The sequence below is a fragment of the Dryas octopetala genome, chromosome 4, assembly GCF_963921425.1.
Source record: "Dryas octopetala chromosome 4, drDryOcto1.1, whole genome shotgun sequence".
Lineage (NCBI taxonomy): Eukaryota > Viridiplantae > Streptophyta > Magnoliopsida > Rosales > Rosaceae > Dryas > Dryas octopetala.
In genome coordinates, this window is record NC_141369.1 from 7,885,244 (window position 1) to 7,904,280 (window position 19,037).

Below are 19,037 nucleotides of genomic sequence, written 5' to 3' on the forward strand. Positions count from 1 at the left end.
TGAGAGAACTCTGGTAACAGAGGGGGACCATGGCTCACATATTTCAATTGGTATAGAAATAGGTGTCAAAAATATCTGTGATATTGCTTTTAGCAGTATGAATAAGAATTTCAGTTAGAGAAGAAAGGAAGAAAAAAGGGCATGTCATAAAATTTCATTGTAATTTTATGTTCTTTTGGTTGTTGTTGTGCTTAAATCTCTTGGTTGATAGTATATCTCGATTATAATAAGCAATTTTGACACTTTTAACCAAAAAAATGGTATACCTTACAGGTTTTTCTGTCTTGTTTTTCCTGCAGTTGTGCTAAAATTGCTTTATCTGTGTATTTTAGCGTTTTGAGTAAGAGGTTAGTTTTTATTTAATATGTTTTAAGTATCTTATTTAATGAATTAAGAATTTCAGTTAGAGAGTAAGAAAAAAAAAAAAGGGGATGTCATTAAATTTCATTGCAATTTTATGTTCTTTTGGTTGTTGTTATGCTTAAATCTTTTGGTTGATAGTATCCCTCTATTATAATAAGCAATTTTGACAATTTTAACCAAAAAAATGGTATACCTTGCAAATTTTGCTATCTTGCTTTTACTGCGGTTGTACTGAAATTGCTTCATCTGTGTATTTTAGTGTGTTAAGCAAGAGGTTAGTTTCTATTTAATACGTTTTAAGTATCTTATTTTTATTTTTAAATTTTTTTTAATGTAATTAGAATATGCATGTGTTCTATTTTTTTAAAATAGTATACAACTTGGACATTTTGATCATTTTATTTGGCCAATTACATGTGTGTATGTATAATTTTTTTTTTTTTTTCCAGTTATCAATCCATTGGCTGAGAAATTTTTCTTTCAATTTGATGCGTAAGAGGGGTAGGTTTTCTGAGAGAACTCTGGTAACAAAAATATTTGTGATATTGCTTCTATCCGTGTGTGTAAAAAAAAATGCAAGTCAAAATAAATGACAAAAACCTTTTGAAAATAGATTACAAACCCCTGATCAGATCACATTAGATCAAGTGGACCCTCACTGTGATAGTTTGAGCTGTCATCAAAGTCATTTTGATTATGCTATTGGAGCTTTCATTCCCACATTCACTTCAAATCAGACCAATAGGGGTCAAGCATTTCATCATAGGAAAAGACAGAGTATGTCTTCTTCTTTGTTGAAATTTTATTTCAAATATTCACATTGTTGTTTTGGTACTAACAAATTGCCCTATTTTGTTATGCACTTTTCCTCTCTTTAGGAATCGTCAATGAATATGTGGATTTTAGTGATAAGAATTATAAGTGCATTCACTGTAATGCATTTTTTTGGTTGAAAGAATGTATTAAAAGAAAATCTAAAAAAAAAAAGAGTCTCTGTTTACTCTTTGTTGTCAAGAAGATAAAATTAAACTCTCAATGGTAAAGCCAACACCCCCTTTTTTAGACATTTTACTCGATCCCATTAAAGGCCAAACAAGTTTTATGTTCAAAGAGAATATAAGAGCATATAATTCTATGTTTGCATTTACTTCAATGGGAGCCAAAGTTGATAACTCAATTAATAATAGATCAGTCCCTTATATCTTTAAAATTAGTGGTCAAGTTTATCATCTAATGAGTTCATTATTACCGCCGAAAGGAGAATGCCCAAAATTTTGTCAGCTTTACATTTATGATACCCATAATGAAGTAATTAATCGCCTCAATGTTATTAATTATAACGAAAGAAATGACAATCTAGACGAAAACATTGTTGAAGATCTCATTAAGATGTTTGATTAATCAAATAAACTGGTAAAACTTTTCCGCACAATAAAAGACAATTTTGAACAAAATTCTCTTAATCATGTAAGAATCAGACTCTTGGGTAGGAAACCAAATAATAGTAAACAGTATGAACAACCAACATGTGATGAGATTGGTGATCTAATTGTGGGAGATATAGGTCTTTTTTATTCGAATAGAGATATTGTAGTAGAATTCAGAGATAGAAAGTTAAAAAGGATTTCAAAATTACACCCAAAATTTATGTCTTTGCAATATCCAATTCTCTTCCTTTATGGTGAAGATGGTTATAAACATAATATCAAATTGAATGATTCTTTTAGAGGTCGTGAGCTCAAAAGAAAAAGGGTACCTATGAGATCCTTCATAGCTTATCAAACTCAGGACAGAGAACTTGAGTTTAGTATATTGTTAAAGGGAGGGAGGCTGTTCAACAGTTTTTTGTGGATACTTATGCAACACTTGAAGAGAATAAATTAGATTATATTCGAAGAAATCAAAAAAATTTAAGAATTGAGATTTACAAAGGCATTTATAATGCAATTTCAAAGGGTGATACTAATGCCGATAATGTGGGACAAAATGTCATATTGCCAATCTCATATACTAGAAATGCTAGGTACATGATCAATAATTATCAGAATGCTATGACAATTTGTAGACATTATGGTACTCCTGATTTGTTCATTACCTTTACATGCAATGTGAAGTGGCCTAAAATTCTAAGAAAACTTGATAAAAAAACCTGGATACAGAGCGGAAGACAAACCTGACATTATTTATAGGATATTTAAAATTAAACCAAATGATATGATTGATTACATCAAATTTGGTGAACCTTTTGGGGATGTTGTAGCAGGTGAATATTAAAACCTCATAATTTCTCCTTTGCTAGGTTACTTTCATTTTTAATGATAATAAAACTTATCAAACTATTTTTTTCCCTCATTGCAAATAGAAATTTGTGCAATTGAATTTCAGAAAAGAGGGTTGCCTCACTGCCATCTATTGATCTAGTTGGAAGACGCTTATAAGTGTGTCTATCCAGCAAATATAGATTGCATAATTTCTACTGAATTACCAGACAATATGGTGGATCCAATTCTTTATAATATTGTGAATCAATTTATGATTCATGGTCCCTGTGGAGAGTTGGATTCCAAATCTCCTTGCATGCGAGGAAGTAAATGTTCTAAGTTTTTTCCAAAGCCATTTAAAAGTGAGACAGTCTTGGAACCAAATGGTTTTCCTATCTACCAGCGCCATGAAAATGTGGAAACATTTGTGATGAAATATGGAACAAAAATTGACAATAGATTTGTAGTGCCTTATAATTCACAATTATTATTGAAGTACAATGCTCATATTAATGTTGAATCATGTTGTCAATCAATTCTTATAAAATATCTTTTCAAGTATGTAAACAAGGGTTTAGATAGAGCTAGGGTAATTATTGAGGACAAACCAGGAGATGAAATACTAGCCTATCTAAATTGCAGATACAGATCTCCATATGAAGCTGCTTGGAAATTGTTTCAATTCCCCATTAATACTAGAGTACCTGTTGTTGAGCGATTGCCAATATATTTGCCTTTAGAGCAAAATATTGTTTTTAGCAGTGATCAATTACTTGACTCAATTGTTAATTGACGAGGTGTTCAAGATACAATGTTAACAAGTTGGTTTGAGATAAATAGAAAATATGTTGAGACACGACAACTATCTTATTCGGAATTCCCTTCAAAATTTGTTTGGATTCTCGGAATAAGATTTAGAAACCTAGACAGAGAGGAAAATGTATAGGATGTATAGCTTATGTTCATCTTGCATCTGGTAAATTGTATTATTTGAGAATGCTTTTGAATTTTCAAAAAATTTCCTTCAATTTTGATCACGTCAAAACTGTTAATGGCATTCAACATTTGTCCTATCAATCTGCATGCAAGTCTTTAGGTTTGTTGGGAGATGAAAAAGAATGGATTGAAGCTTTAGATAATGTTGTTAGCACAGCTTTATGTTCAGAGTTTGTTCGTAACAATTATTTTGTTTTGTGATGTGACAAATTCTTAACACCTTTTAGATACTTACTGGAAAAACATGTGTCAAGATATATTGTACAAACTTCAAAAAACTTTTCTCATGCCTAATCTGATTGTGCCAAAATAAGGTTTGAAAATTCTCTTTTGTTTGAATTGGAACAGCTTTTTAATGCGTCATGCAGTTCTTTGAAAAAACATAACCTTCCACTGCTTGATCAAAATAGAATGTCGGATATTAGAAATAAACAATTGAGAGAAGAATTAAATTACAATGCATATGATTTAGACAAAGAGTATTCAAGTTTAATCACACAACTAAACAAACACAGAGAAATGTGTATGATTGTGTCATCAATGCTGTAAATGCTAAAAAACCAGGGTTGTTTTTTGTTTATGGACATGGAGCCATGGAGGCACTATAAAAATTTTTTTATAGCACACAATAATAAACAAAGTTAGATCTGAGGGCAAAATAGTTTTGGCAGTTGCTTCATCAGGAATAGTATCCTTGCTATTGCCAAGAGGAAGAACTGCTTACTCTAGATTTAAAATTCCTTTGTGTCTCACTGATTGCTCTATATGTCAAATAAAAAAGGGAACCCATCTTGCCAAATTAATTGAAAGAACCGACTTGATTATTTGGGATGAAGCACCTATGAATCATAAGAATTGTTTTTAAGCATTAGACAAATCACTATGTGATATTTTATCACATTTAGGTAGCCCATATAGTGATTTGTCATTTGGTGGAAAACCATTTTTGCTAGGAGGTGATTTTAGACAAATACTTTCAATCATTCTAGGAGGTACAAGATAAGAAATAGTAGATGCATCTCATAATAACTCCTATTTATGGCCTTCTTTTTAAATTTTTGTTTTGAGGGAGAATATGAGACTATCAAAAAAGGACTAAACATTGAAGAAAAACAAAAAATAATATGTTTTTGCTGATTGGATTCTCCAAATTAGTGATGGTCGAATTAAAGATATAGATGATGTAAATGATGAGGAAGCAACTTGGATAGAAATTCCTCAAGATTTGCTCCTTGAATTGCATGCAGATCCATTCAATTTTTTTAGCTTCATACCCAAATTTTCACACTAATTTTCACAATTTTGCCTATTTAAGAGAACGAGCTATTGTTACGTCTAGAAATCCAACTGTTACAAAAGTAAATGATTATGTCGTTAATTTATTACCCAGAGAGCAGCTCAATTATTTGAGTTCAGACTCTTTGTGTTCATTGTCTGAAAATTTAGAAAATCTCACTATAATGTATCCTGTGGAATTCCTAAATCAACTTGAGTCCAGTGGTTTGCCTACACATTCTTTAACTTTAAAAATAGGCATGCCTATTATGTTGTTAAAGAATTTAAATCAATTTTCGGGCCTGTGTAATGAAACACGATTGGTTGTTACTCAAATGCTTGATAGAGTTGTTGAGGCAAAATTTTTTACTGGTAGCAACATTGGCCATAGGGTTTTTATACCTAGAATCATGCTCTTAGCCATAGAAAAAAAAAATGGCTTTTCATTTTCAAAAGACGTCAATTCCCAATTAGACCATGTTATGCAATGACAATAAATAAAAGTCAAGGGCAATCTCTAAAAAAAGTTGGATTATATCTTTCTCAACCTGTAATCACTCATGGGTAGCTTTATATTACGTTGTCTAGAGTTACATCAAGGGAGGGGCTGAAAATCATGATACACAATAATGGGGAAGCACCAAACAGATACGCTAAGAACATTGTGTACAAAGATGTATTGCAAAATTTATGTACATGTCCAAACTGCTGACTGTGCATATGTACTCAAAGACTACCATGTTATTTATATGTCTTCGCTTCTTATACCAACCATGGAGGCATTATGTTTGTAGATTCGTCTGACAATGAGCACAACTCCAATCCGCAGCTTAAAGCCCTTTGAACACAACAAGCAAATAAGGGTTCGAATTTGCAAACTGTGGAGATCGAAAGCCTTTGCATCTGATAATGAATGTACTGGCTTGCATTGCAGATTAGTTGATACATTGGTAAGAAAACTACTTTTTTTGAATTAATTGGTTATTATGTCAAAACCACATGATTTATCTATTTATGTATTTACTTAAAAATGTCATGTCACTTGTTGCACTAATTAATTTATTTTAATTAAACTGTTGTTTTTTTCTTCTTTGGCCATCAAGGGAGATTCAATATAAGCGACAATCAGAGAAATAGATTATCATGTTGTTAATCCAAAAATTGAAGCCGGTTCTATTTATGAGATCATTGATTTTCATATTGCGAACAGCTGGTTGTCCCACAAGGTCGTCGCTCATCCTGCATTGATCTTCTTCAATGAGAGAACAGTTTTTAAGAAATTAATGAATGTTCTCCCGAAAATCCCAATACACCGTTTTATCTTCAAGATTACAGTCAGCTACCATTGCAAATCAATGTTGACACCAACCTCTCAGGTAATAATTGAACTAACAAATTATACTTTTAGGTCTAATCAAATTTTCTACCAGTTTCTTAGTATTCAAACTTTCATTTTAAAAAAGGTTTTAGACATTTCAACCACTAACCACTCTATTTTAAAAATTGGCAGATGTCATGGGACATATAACTGTCATTCAACATCTCGATCAAAAAAGGGTTCGAGGTACAAGGATAAAGAGTAAATGCGAAATCTACATTTAGAATTTAAGGTGAATATTAAAAAAATGTTCATAGATTCCCAATTTCTACCCACAAAAACTCATATGCTTTCTATTATATCTATTGTTGTAGGAGAAATCAAGTTAGAGTGACATTGTGGAGCGACGTTGCTAAGAGCTTCAATGAAGAAGCTTTGCAACACTTAGTGCTGCCAGTATTCATAGTTTTCACAAGTCTGAAAGTTATGAAGTATCTCGATCAGTAAGCAATTTATTTTTTCTTTCTTTGTCACCCATGTATTTTTAACATTCTACAACGAAATAATTTGATTTTCAATTTATAAACATCTTAAGCAGCAACAATGCCACTTTAACTTTCATGAACCCAAAAATACCAGAGATTGACTCATACAATTAGTTAGCGTAAGAATTCTCTAACATTTCAACATACAAATATATTTCTTTTATAATCTAAACTAACAATGTTCTTTCTTTAAAAACATCAAATATACAGTTTTAGCGATTTTACAATGCCTATCAATGTACTGTCACCTTCTTCAACCCCCCAGCTACCATGCCAACAATTACAGACTCTTGACAAGCTGTCTGTTGAAGATTTGAATGTGCTCAACCTCGACATTTGCAAAGTAAGCATTTATCAATCCTACGTTTTTTTTTCTTCTTTTAAGTAACCTGCACTTTTTTCTTAGTTGTGCCAGCTTTTATTTCATCTTCCCTTTTTTAAAAAACACATATTTACAAGAGGTTTTCAATTTGTTTTAGCTTTGTCAATTTTTCATTTCATAATTGCTTTCATTTCATGCGTTTCTGAATTCTTTTATGGATTACCCATTTACTCATTTCGATTATTTGTGGATGTCACTCAATTCCATATTAGGATTTAAATGAAGGATTTAACTTTCAAAATTAGAATATTTGCTTATCATTCAACACGATGTGGCTGCTAACATTGAACGCTAAATCAAATTTTTTCTAAAACAATATCTTTTCAAATAACATAACCCAAATAAACCAAATTCCAAATTCTGATTAATGTGATTGGAACTCCTAAACTGTTAAAAGAAAGATTTTAAATTGAGAAAATAATCTTCATTAGATGACTTTAAAAAATGAATACACTATGCAATACATCAGAAAAAAAAAATCCAATAAATATATATCTTCTTGCATATGAAGAAATCAGATAACCCTTTGAGATGTAGCCCAAAAAAATCTGACTCCAAAGGTTCTGACTTCAAAGGTTTGAACATGCATTGTTGCCAATTTAAAAAAAAATTAAAAGTATGTCAATTTGTTCACCTTGCAAACTCTCTCATTACTTTTTCTCCCCAACCATCTAATTTTTAATACCATCATAACTAATTTCTTTAAACCTATTATAGGATGTCATTTTTATCTATAGAGCAACTATCAATCGTTTTGACACACATGCTGGATGGTGGTACAACGCTTGCCCCACATGCTACAAGCAAATGAGAGCCACTGCACAGAATGACAAACTAGTGTGCCCAAAGCACAGTACACAGGATTTAATGCCTCTGCCATGGTAAAACAACTCTTATCATTATATTTCTCTTCATTATTTTCATACAATTTTAAAACAAATATCAATCATTGATAAAACATGTAATCGATCCAAACTGCAAGTTTAAAGTACGGTTGGTCATTGAGGACACAATCGATGTAACCAACGTCACGATCATTGGAAGACCGGCAGAGCAATTGTTCGGAGTTTCCTGCCACAGTTTAGTTGTTGAGAAAGGTTTTGTGGATCAACAGGAATTGCCGGAGATGATTCTTCGTGTCCAAAATCAGACAAAAAAATTTCACCTCGATTTGGAGCTTTCAAAACGGATTCAAACATAAATGATCTTCTGATCCACGTTGTCTTTGATGATGAGCCTCTTCTCATCAAATCAGGCTCTGAACCATCTGCTGAACGACAAGTTGTAGAGCAAAAAAAAAAAAAGAATTGAATGAAAAAATGCTGCGTTCCAACCCCATCACCCTCCTCTAAGAAGCCTGCAATTATGGATGATCCCACCTTCACCAGTAATCCAAAAGAAAGAGCTACTTTGTTTTCAAAGTCGAAACTTGCAGTGAAGAGAGCCCTTTTCAACTCTCTAAAACAACAAAGGAAGAAATTCAAAAGGTCAAATTTCTTTTAACAACTTACATTTATTTTCATTCCTATTCAGTTTGCCTACCATTTCTGTTAAATTTCTAATAATAATTAATGCCTTTTTTTTTTTCTTTCCTACTTTAAGTACTGCTGCAACTGAAGATAAGGCTGAGAAAATTGTTGCTCTAAAAGCTTCAGAACAAAATAGTTCAGATTTCAACAATGTTTCAATTAAGGCTTTCAAAATTATGACCATGACAAAAAAATCCGCAATCAAGTTTGCTCTGCACAAAAATATAATACAAACTATTTCATCTGAACTCAAATCACTATTTTTGTGCCACTCTTTGTGGGTTTCTGATCTAGTTGTCTATGTCTTCTCCACCTATCTTATTTCTCAATCATTACACTTCAAATGCTGGTCTGCTATGGAGGGTGGAACTGTATATGATGTTTTATATTGTGTAGATATGGTTCTCTTCCCACTAAGAGCCATAAGATGTCTTATACAAATAAGGTTTACTTTTAGTTTTCTATCATTAATATTACTTTGGAATAAATAATCTGTTGAATGCAAGTCATATATCAGCTGTAATTTTTTCTAGGTCAAACAATGTCTAACTATGATGAACCTCCTTATGTTGGCCAAATTTCATGATGCAAGTCATCTTTTGTGTAAGAAAGTGATGCCTGATTATTCAATGTTGATTGTACAGAAAAATCAATTATTATTTCATGTGATAACCATATCATGTGTGAGTGCTCAGCTATGCTCTATGAAAAATGAAATTTACTCTTCATTTTTCAATTTGTCAGCCACTTAATATGTTTGTTTTATGGTAATTTACATTTGGTAATGATTTTTTATCAAGGAAACATGTTCTCAATTTGGAAATTATTGTTGCTAATTTAAATTTCACATGTTCCTCTCACAATTTACTGTGCAAACTTCAAATCCTCAGTTTTTTTTCCTTTTTCATCAACTATGTATACACTTTTTTAATTGCATTCAATTTTCAAAACTATTGTTCACCTTGGTTCATTGATTTATTCTCTACTTAGTAAAGCTGCCAATTTATTCCTTTTTTTTTTTTAATACTTGGTGCTGATTGATTCTTAACCTCATACTAACTCAATTAAATCATTGTTTTAATTTACATTGCACAAAATTTAGCTATTTACTTACACTAACAAATATTGTTTTCCAAATTTCCAACCAAGGAGAGCAGGACCCCCCCCCCCCCCCCACAGCAACCAAAATTAATCTCACTGTTTTAGAGAGTGAACAGGAAAAGAGTACCCCTGCAGGAGATGCCAAAGAAGATGAACAACTCACCACCAGTGAAGATGAAAGCTTCCATTAACCAACCAATCAACAACCATCCTTATATTTTTTTTGAACAATCTACAGCTAAATGCTGCGAATGTTTTATTTATGGACACATACAATTGTCCCAGCAACTGATCTAACCTTCTTTTGAGTGCTGTTTGCTTTATTAAGATATGAACAATATCTTAACAAAACAATCAACACATAAAATTTATCATCCACTCACATTTTGTAAGTTAAGCATGGCAGCAAATGTTGATGTAAATATTAAATTTAACAATTTCGTTGATGTACTTATATTGCAATATATCTCTTCCAATTTCACTAAATCTTCCATACAAGTTTAACAAATTTTCTATGCATTTTATAAATTTCAAACACCCACAACAACGCGCGGGCAGTTTTGCTAGTATTATTTCTATTTGTCTACTGTTAAGTCTATTATAAAGGCAACTATGGTGAATCGAGGTTGGCCTAGTTGGCTGAGGATAAAAGCTCCCCTCCTACATACCCGAATTCGAACCCTTCCCCCTGTACTCAAAAAAAAAAAAAAAAGGCACCTAATTCGATTCGCGTCAAGACTCAAAATTTTAATAGGAAATTATCTCTTATTACCCTATCACTAATAAAGTTGATGTAAGGCCTTCTATTACAAGGCTGAAAATGATGTCCCAAAACCCATTACATATTAGAGCATCCCCAATGCAACCATGCAATGCGAGGGTTTGGGATTAATGTTATTTTGCTTCTCAGACTATTACACTTGTATCAGTTTGCTCTCAAGACTCTGACTTTTTCAATTTTTACCAAATGAGGTTATTCCGTTAATTTACACATTTTTCATTCAAATTTTCGTTTGCATAGCACCATAAGCTAATCACGTGAGGTACTTTTTTAGGGACAAATGGTCCCTTCCATCTAGATCTTACATTTTTTCCCCCATGCACCATTTTTCTCTCATTCATTTTACGTTAAATTTGGGTTGATCATCCCTCCATAAACGGAGTTTTGGATGTGTAAATTAACAGAATAACCTCAATTGGCAAAATTGAAAAAGTCAGAGTCTTTAATTTTCCAAATTACAAGTCTGATGATGAAAACTTATATAAGTGTAATAGTCTTAGGAGCAAAATGACATTAATTAGAAAATTAGGATATACTTTTTCATTATCTTCAGTTTTGTATTAAACCTTTATGACTATTTCAGTTTTTCATTATCTTTCATTGGGTCGGCTTTGGGTTATTTGGTCAGCGGGTCGGTCGGAGCGTCGACTCGGACGGGTTGATGCCCACCCCTAGTTGGGTCGTTGACCATTTGAGATTTAAGTTGTCAAAATTGAACCAAGAGCCAAAGTCTCATGCCAATTGTTGCTCCAAATAAATCTTTTAGACTCTAAATGAATGGCCTTTTAATGTTCTAAAATATATTTTAAAAAAAAAATCTTTTTTGCTTATTAAATTTCGATAGAGTGTATCAGTGTCTACTGATTGTCAATGAAAAAAAAAAATAAAGTTTTTTTTTATCACTTTTTTTTTCAAAATTTTCAAAATTTTATTTCTTTTGCTGGAATGTAACGGCCGAGAGTCAAGCAAAAAAGAAATTCAACGGCCAAGACATTAGATAAGATAAGGAGTCATGGCGAGCTTAGTGTACAACTAGGGTTGGGCATAAAAACTGTATAACCAAACCAAACCGAGTTGACAAAAAAAGTCAACACCATGGAAAAAATCGAACCGGACCGAATAGAATTGGTTCCAGTTTTACACCCAATTTACCCAGACTGGACCGAATAATTAAATATATGTTATTTATATATATATATATATTAATTGGTTTATATATGGTTTTAATTCCTATTATAGAGTAAACAAAAAACCAAACCCCCTATTATAGTTTATATATGTTTGTATATGTTTATTATAGCTTATAGTTTTTAATTTATAATTTATATATTTGATAGTATATAGTTTATAATAGTATATAGTTTATATTATATAATTAATCAAACTATAAAGATATATGGTATATGGTTTATATAATACTGGTATAGGGTATATGACTATAAGGCTGTATTTGGTAGGCTTCACTGGATTAGCTAGACTATCTTAAATAAGACCATTAACCTACATTTGGGCTGGCGTCTTTCTAACTTAAATGAGACTAAATTAAATGGGCCCCAAAGAAAACTCCTCCTTTACTCACGCAATATAGCGAAGTGTAGGACTATAGGGTTTAGGGTATTAATAAATTAACATATTTACATACATATCAATTGTATAATTTATATGTAATATACTAATCTATAATATCTATTAGTAAACAACTAAACATATGTAATCAATTATATAGCATATCAAGTTATCAATCCCCAACCCAAAAAAAAAAAAAAAAAAAATCAATTATATAACATATATAAGTATATAACCCTATACCCTAAACTCTATTAAATACTATATACCCTATACACTATACCATAAACTCTATTAATTAGTAATTATCTATATAATAAATCTATTATTAATTACACTATTTTCTTTTTTGGCCAATCCTTCCTAATGTATTTTTTTTTATTTTAATAAACCCCAATTTACTCAAACCCCAATCTGGCCAAACCCCAATGAATTAGATCTTATAGGAGTAGTTCTCCAACCCTGCCTATATTTTCTTTATAATATCATTGAATCGCTCGGATTAACCTAATATTATCATTATCAACCCAATTTACTCAAACCCCAATCTGGCCAACCCCAATGAATTAGATCTTATAGGAGTAGTTCTCCAACCCTGCCTATATTTTCTTTATAATATCATTGAATCACTCGGATTAACCTAATATTCTCATTATCATGGTTTAGATTAATTTCACCTTTCTATATGCCCAAACACGTGTAACAGGCAACGCAACAACAATTTATTTACTAAGATTATAAATCCTCAAGTCAAAAAGCCACAAGTATAACATAATACCGTGTAAAGCTTCATGAATAAGACCGGCGATCGTTGTCGGGCAGAGGAAATCTGAGAGAGATGGGTTGCATCAAGAGATGAGAGAGAACATAGAGTGTCAGGGAGAGAGAAGAGAGTTTAGGGTGTGTTGGGGGAGGGTTTTAGGATCTTTTCACAGTGGGGCAAATCTGTAAATTCACTAATTAAGTGATAGGGTGTGCAAAAAAAAAAAGTGTGTAAATAGTAACTCTCTTAGGCCATCCACAATGGCGTAGTGAGTATGAGAGTAATACAGTGGCCTGAATAGTATTTTTATGATCTGAATAGTGCTAAGAGTGATAGTCATATGTGCTGAAGCTGCAGTGATGCTGAGAGTCATAGCTGAGAGTAATACAGTTATACATAATTAAATTATGGCTAATTACAAATAAGTCGATAAAATTTTTCACAATTACATTTTAATCACTGCACTTTTTTATAATTTCATTTTAGTCACTATTCACCAAAATGAAAAACTATGAATTACAATCAATTAATAAACATTCATTACTATTCATTTTTAGATTTGTATTAGGTTTGTATTTGACTGTTACACAGCAAAACGGCTAGGGTTTAGCTCCCCGGTTTTGGGCAGACCTAAACCATAAGTCATAAGTTCCAGAACCCTAATTTTAAACCATAAACCTCATTTCTAAACTCTAAACCTCATTTATATACACTGCACTCCATTTCTATACCCAAAACTAAATTAAGGACAACGTCATAATTTTACGCTCATAAGTAATAAAAAAGTGAATGAGCAAATTGATATTTTTCAATGCACCAAAATACATAAGACAAGTGGATTTGGCTTAGTAACTTAAATGGGCTAGGCATTGACTAAAATGTAATTTCTCAAAATATATCATTGACTAATATGAGATATGAAATTTTGTATTGACTTATTTATAATATTGAAATTTTTTATTGACTTTTTTGTAATTTTCTAATTAAATTAAGCCTAGTTTAGATTTAATGATGGTTAAATTATAATTTATAACTTAAATATTTATAAAAATTATATCATTGGTTTTATTTTAACGAGATCTTTTATATAAGGTCAATATTGAATATTTTATTTTATTACTCAAATTATAATTTCTTTATTTTCTCTTCAGCAATGTATTTTTTAAGTTGTTTGATATTTTTAATATTTAGAATGCATAAAAATCATGGCAATAAAAAACAAAATGCATAAAAATAGTAAACACAACACAATTTATTTTATTTCATGACCCGAGCGATAACAAACATATAAAGGAACCACACTAAACAACCAAAGACACGGGCAAATAGTTTTATCAAATTTTTTTTGAATTTTTATGAATTTTTTATAATTTTTTAATTTGAAATTAACGGGCAAATCATGTGAGCCGTTGGATGAGCAATGGTCTCTTTTTTGGAGGTTCTAGTTCTCTCCACGTCACCAGTGCAGTTGCTTTAATTAAAAAAAATCAAAAAACAACGGTCAACGGATCTGGACCGTTAATTAGCAACGGTCACAAAATTTGTACCGTCTGTCCCACACGCGCGCCCAGTTGAGTGGGCTGGTTCCTGCTGTCACGGTGGGCCCCCCCTGTCTGTCACTTCTCCGATGCTTTGCTTGCTCCACGTGACCGGCCCCACCTCACATTACACTCGGCCCAAATTGCACTCATCCAAACCCATGCTTCACACTCACTTTTTGGACTCAATAACTCACTCTCACTCTCTCCGGCCCAATGTAGAGGAACCCAGACCCATGTAACACGCTCACTTCACTCTCACTCTCACTCTCACACTCTCAGGCCCGCTGCTTATGGCCTAATCAAATAAGGAATCAATGTCAATTGGGGCCCAAACCAAACCCCAATCACCTGTTCTCTCTCCTCAGTCCGGCGTGACGCCGGCGAGCTAGGCGGCAGACCACCACCAAACTCTCCCTCTCAAAGTCTCCGACTCTCTCAGTCTCAGTCTCACAGTCTCGATCGATATCATCTCTCGAAGTCATCCCTCTCATCTCTCAATCTCTCTCAATCATAAGAAGCTGTGTCTCTCATCCTCTCACTGTGTTTCGATTTTGGTTTTTTGGGTGTTTGGAATTAGGGGTTAGGGTTTCGTTTCTGCTTTTAGGGTTTGAGATGGAGTTTGATATGGGGTTAGATTTGGGGTTAGATTTTGGTTTTGATATTCGGTTTGAATTGGGGTGTTGAATCAGGGTTTTGAATTCGGGATTTTGAATTTGGGTTTTGAATTAGGTTTAGAATTGGGGTTTTAATTGGGGTTTTAATTGGGGTTTTGAATTGGGGTTTAATTGGGGTTTTGAATTCGGGATTTCAATTAGGAATTTTATTTAGGGTTTGAATCTGTATTTCTGATTGGTGGCTTGGCTTGCTGCGGAGGCCCAGAACCGAACAGTATAACCGGACAGTGTCCACCCCTATCTAAAATTGGAAAAAAAAAAAAAAAAAAAAAATCCTTAAAATATTGTACCACTACAACACCCTACAAAAGCTACTGAAAACCCTACAAAAGCCTCACTGGGACTGAACTGAAATGGCTACTTCTCTCAAATCCGCAACTGGTTTTCTTCAACTGAAGAAGCCTCAAAACCCATTGCTTCTTCGCTCTCCGTCCCAAAGATCAACCCTTTCCACCAAGAAGTTGACCTCAATGGCTGCTCTCACAACCACCACTGCCGCCAGTCTCTCCGACACTTTCACAAAATTGAAGGAGCAAGGCAAGGTAAGCAATTTCCGCTTATACTGTAGAAATTTCGTCATTTGGTGTGCTTTTACTGCATGTTTGTTCTTTCATTTGAGGCCTTGCAGCAAAATTTGCAGACAGACCATGAACAAATTCATGGCTTTCCATTTCCGGAGAAAACTACTGGTTGGGTCTCTTTTTTTTGGTCGAAAACTACCAATTGGGTCTTAATCACCAGCCAAATGCACATTATTCAACATTTTGTGTTGCCTTTGACATTTACCTTGTTGGCATTTATTGGCAAATAGGGTCGGGTAAGAGTTGCTGACTGACGAGACTTCTTTTTGGTTCTTGTTCTTGAGATCGCTTTGGCTTCGACCAAAAGTTGTGCATGTTTACTAGATCTGACTAAATTCAACTAAATAGAAATTATAAATCATTTACCATGAGTTTTGTTGTTATTGTAGTAGTCCTTTAGATGAATCAATCACAAGGTTTGATTTCAACAATAAGTTAAGTAAATAGTTATTTGTGGTGCAGTCTTCAAACCCAATCAACATCGGAATAGTTAGGTGTCTCCACTGAATTTCATTTTAGGATTAGGATTTGTGGTTGATTTTAGACGAGATGATTTATTTATCTGATTTTGTTGTTTTAATGAGTATGTCTTTTGTGAAGGTGGCATTTATCCCTTACATCACTGCTGGTGATCCTGATCTTTCAATCACGGCAGAAGCACTGAAGGTACTTGATTCTTGTGGATCGGACATAATTGAATTAGGTGTGCCTTACTCTGATCCATTAGCAGATGGTCCTGTTATACAGGTTTGTCAGTGTTTTTTGGTTTTTTTTTTTTTTTTTTTTGGTATTTTATAGTTGTGCATATTCTTCTTGGTAATTGATGCTCAGTAGGTTTCTGCTTTTTAATCCGTTTACTTGTGTGGTATTGCTTAGGCTGCAGCCACTCGTTCGTTGGCAAGAGGGACCAATTTGAATGCAATTATTTCAATGTTGAAGGAGGTAACTTTATCTACAATGTTGTATTACTTTTTTGTTGCTATCAAAGTGTGTTTCAATGTTGAAGGAGGTAACTTATGCTAATACTTGTGTTTGTTGCACTTGCACATGAAACTTGATATTGCTGTTGATGTTATATCCCCAAGTGAAAAATATGTTGAATTTATTACTATTACTGTGACTACTATACACTTTGATTTGCTGCAACCTATGAAATATGATGATTATGCATCTAAATTATTCTCATATTACTGTACTACATATCTCTATATGAGATGTAGGAATAAGAATTCACATTTTTCTTGCTTATTTCTTCATAAGTGAGGCATGATATGCATACAAACATCGTGACATTGTAAAGTTGTTGCTAGAGGGATTATAAGTATAACAACTTCATTTATAAATTCTGTTTCACATTGACCACCTCTCACGTTGAAATAATGTATTATGTCAACATTGTTGAATGGACAGGTGATTCCGCAATTGTCTTGCCCAATTGCTCTCTTTACATACTATAACCCAATTTTGAAGCGTGGTATTGGAGAGTTCATGTCCACCATTAAAGACGTTGGTGTACATGGTAATGTATAAGTATTTGTTACTGAATCTTTTAACATTGTCAATATGGTGGTACCAAATAGTGCAAACTTTTTATATTTAATTTTGGGTACTTAGTTGAAGCTTTGGTATTTTAAATTGGTCTTACATTTTAGTTCTCTTTCTGCTTTGTGAACTTCCATAAGAGTTATGACTAGATTCGTAATTTCATTTTGTTTGTAGGGCTTGTGGTTCCAGATGTTCCGTTGGAAGAGACGGAAGTTTTGAGAAAGGAAGCTGTGAAAAATAATATTGAATTGGTTTGTTTCTTAGTACTTTTTCCCACTCATTTGTTGGGATTGTGCAGTGTTTTTCAAACTCCTCTATCCTTATGGATGCAATCGTAATACATTCAATCCGCATGCATGATTTTCAGGTACTACTAACTACACCCACTACGCCAATGGAACGAATGAAAGCCATTGTCGAAGCTTCAGAAGGATTTGTGTACCTGGTAAGATTCCTTTTCTCCTGTCCTTTATTTGAATTTAAAGTTATAGGGTTTTTTCTCTTAATAATAGCACATCAATCCTTAGCATCTTGTAAGCTAATTAGATTTCAAAACCTGTTGTGGTATGTCCAATTTTCTGGGATTATCATTTAGCTTACAATTAGAGAATGAAGCTATTAGATACATACTAGCTATACTTATGTCATGAAAGGTGATGCTAAATGTGGTTTGTGCCAAATTCTCTTTTTTATTGTGTAAGCTAAACACCAATCAATAAATAGTTGGCGGGTTGTGTTTGCTACATGAACATGTTTTATTTATGGAAATTCTTTCATCTCTATCTTGAGGTGAATATAACTCTGCAAATCACATCTAATTGTTCATTGTTTTGAATTATAGGTGAGCTCAGTCGGAGTTACCGGTGCTCGTGCATCTGTGAGTGAACGAGTTCCAGCCCTTTTAAAGGAAATTAAAGAGGTTTGTCTTCTTAATCAGGTCTATCAGTATAGAATCTTTTAGAAATTCGGTTTACTAATTTTGGTGAAAATGCAAGTCCTCTTAGTGCAATGGTACTGCTAAATTGATCCTAATGCCTTTTAAGTCTTAGATACAAAATGGACAGATTTGAAATCTGTCAAGAGATGGTTAGGGTGTAATCAACCACCCATCTTGGTATTTGAGCTGCCTTGCAAGGGTAGCTAAAAGAACATTATGCAATTGATATGATGTCTTAACTAATATGTTTTGTCTTATGTAATCATGCTCATCTTTTCTGTGACAGACAACAAAAAAGCCTGTAGCAGTTGGTTTTGGCATCTCAAAGCCTGAACATGTGAAACTGGTTAGTTTTTAACATAAATCATACTGCCTCACACCACACCTGCACCCACGGTAGAGTACTTACCCCCACTCTCATCTCCCTCTCCAACCTTTGGCCTTCTTTTCAATCCGAATGCCTATTGCAGTATGCTTCTACCTTAATCGAGGTACTGAATCACGACTGTTGTTACAGGTAGCAGGATGGGGAGCTGATGGTGTCATTGTTGGTAGCGCCATGGTGAAGCTGTTGGGTGAAGCCAACTCTCCTGAGGAAGGGTTGAAGGAACTGGAAACTTTCACCAAGTCTTTAAAGTCTGCACTCCGTTGATAACATTTTAAAGCAAAGTTAGCTTTTGAACCCCAGATTAGTCATTGTTATTGCAAAAGCCGACCTTTCTAAAGCAAATGTGTCCAAATAATGTGAAAAGCTGCAGTTATAATTTGCAACGAGCTTTGTCAAAAGAAAAAAGATGTACGGATCGGATGAGGCAAATGCAAATGAGTCTTCTTCTGTTCCAAGAATTAGCTTAATGGACAGCAGGAATCCTTCTCTTC

General features: G+C 33.3%; 1 protein-coding gene across 1 annotated transcript; it reads left to right on the top strand.

The window, feature by feature from the left end:
- The first annotated feature begins 14,736 nt into the window (after positions 1 to 14,736).
- On the top strand, positions 14,737 to 19,037 carry LOC147286463 (tryptophan synthase alpha chain-like). The gene is made up of 9 exons (XM_086239625.1): positions 14,737 to 15,637; positions 16,277 to 16,423; positions 16,553 to 16,618; positions 17,087 to 17,195; positions 17,396 to 17,472; positions 17,589 to 17,666; positions 18,063 to 18,140; positions 18,445 to 18,504; positions 18,676 to 19,037. The coding sequence occupies exons 1-9, from the start codon at positions 15,449 to 15,451 to the stop codon at positions 18,808 to 18,810; spliced, it is 939 nt and encodes a 312-aa protein (XP_086095751.1). The 5' UTR covers positions 14,737 to 15,448; the 3' UTR covers positions 18,811 to 19,037.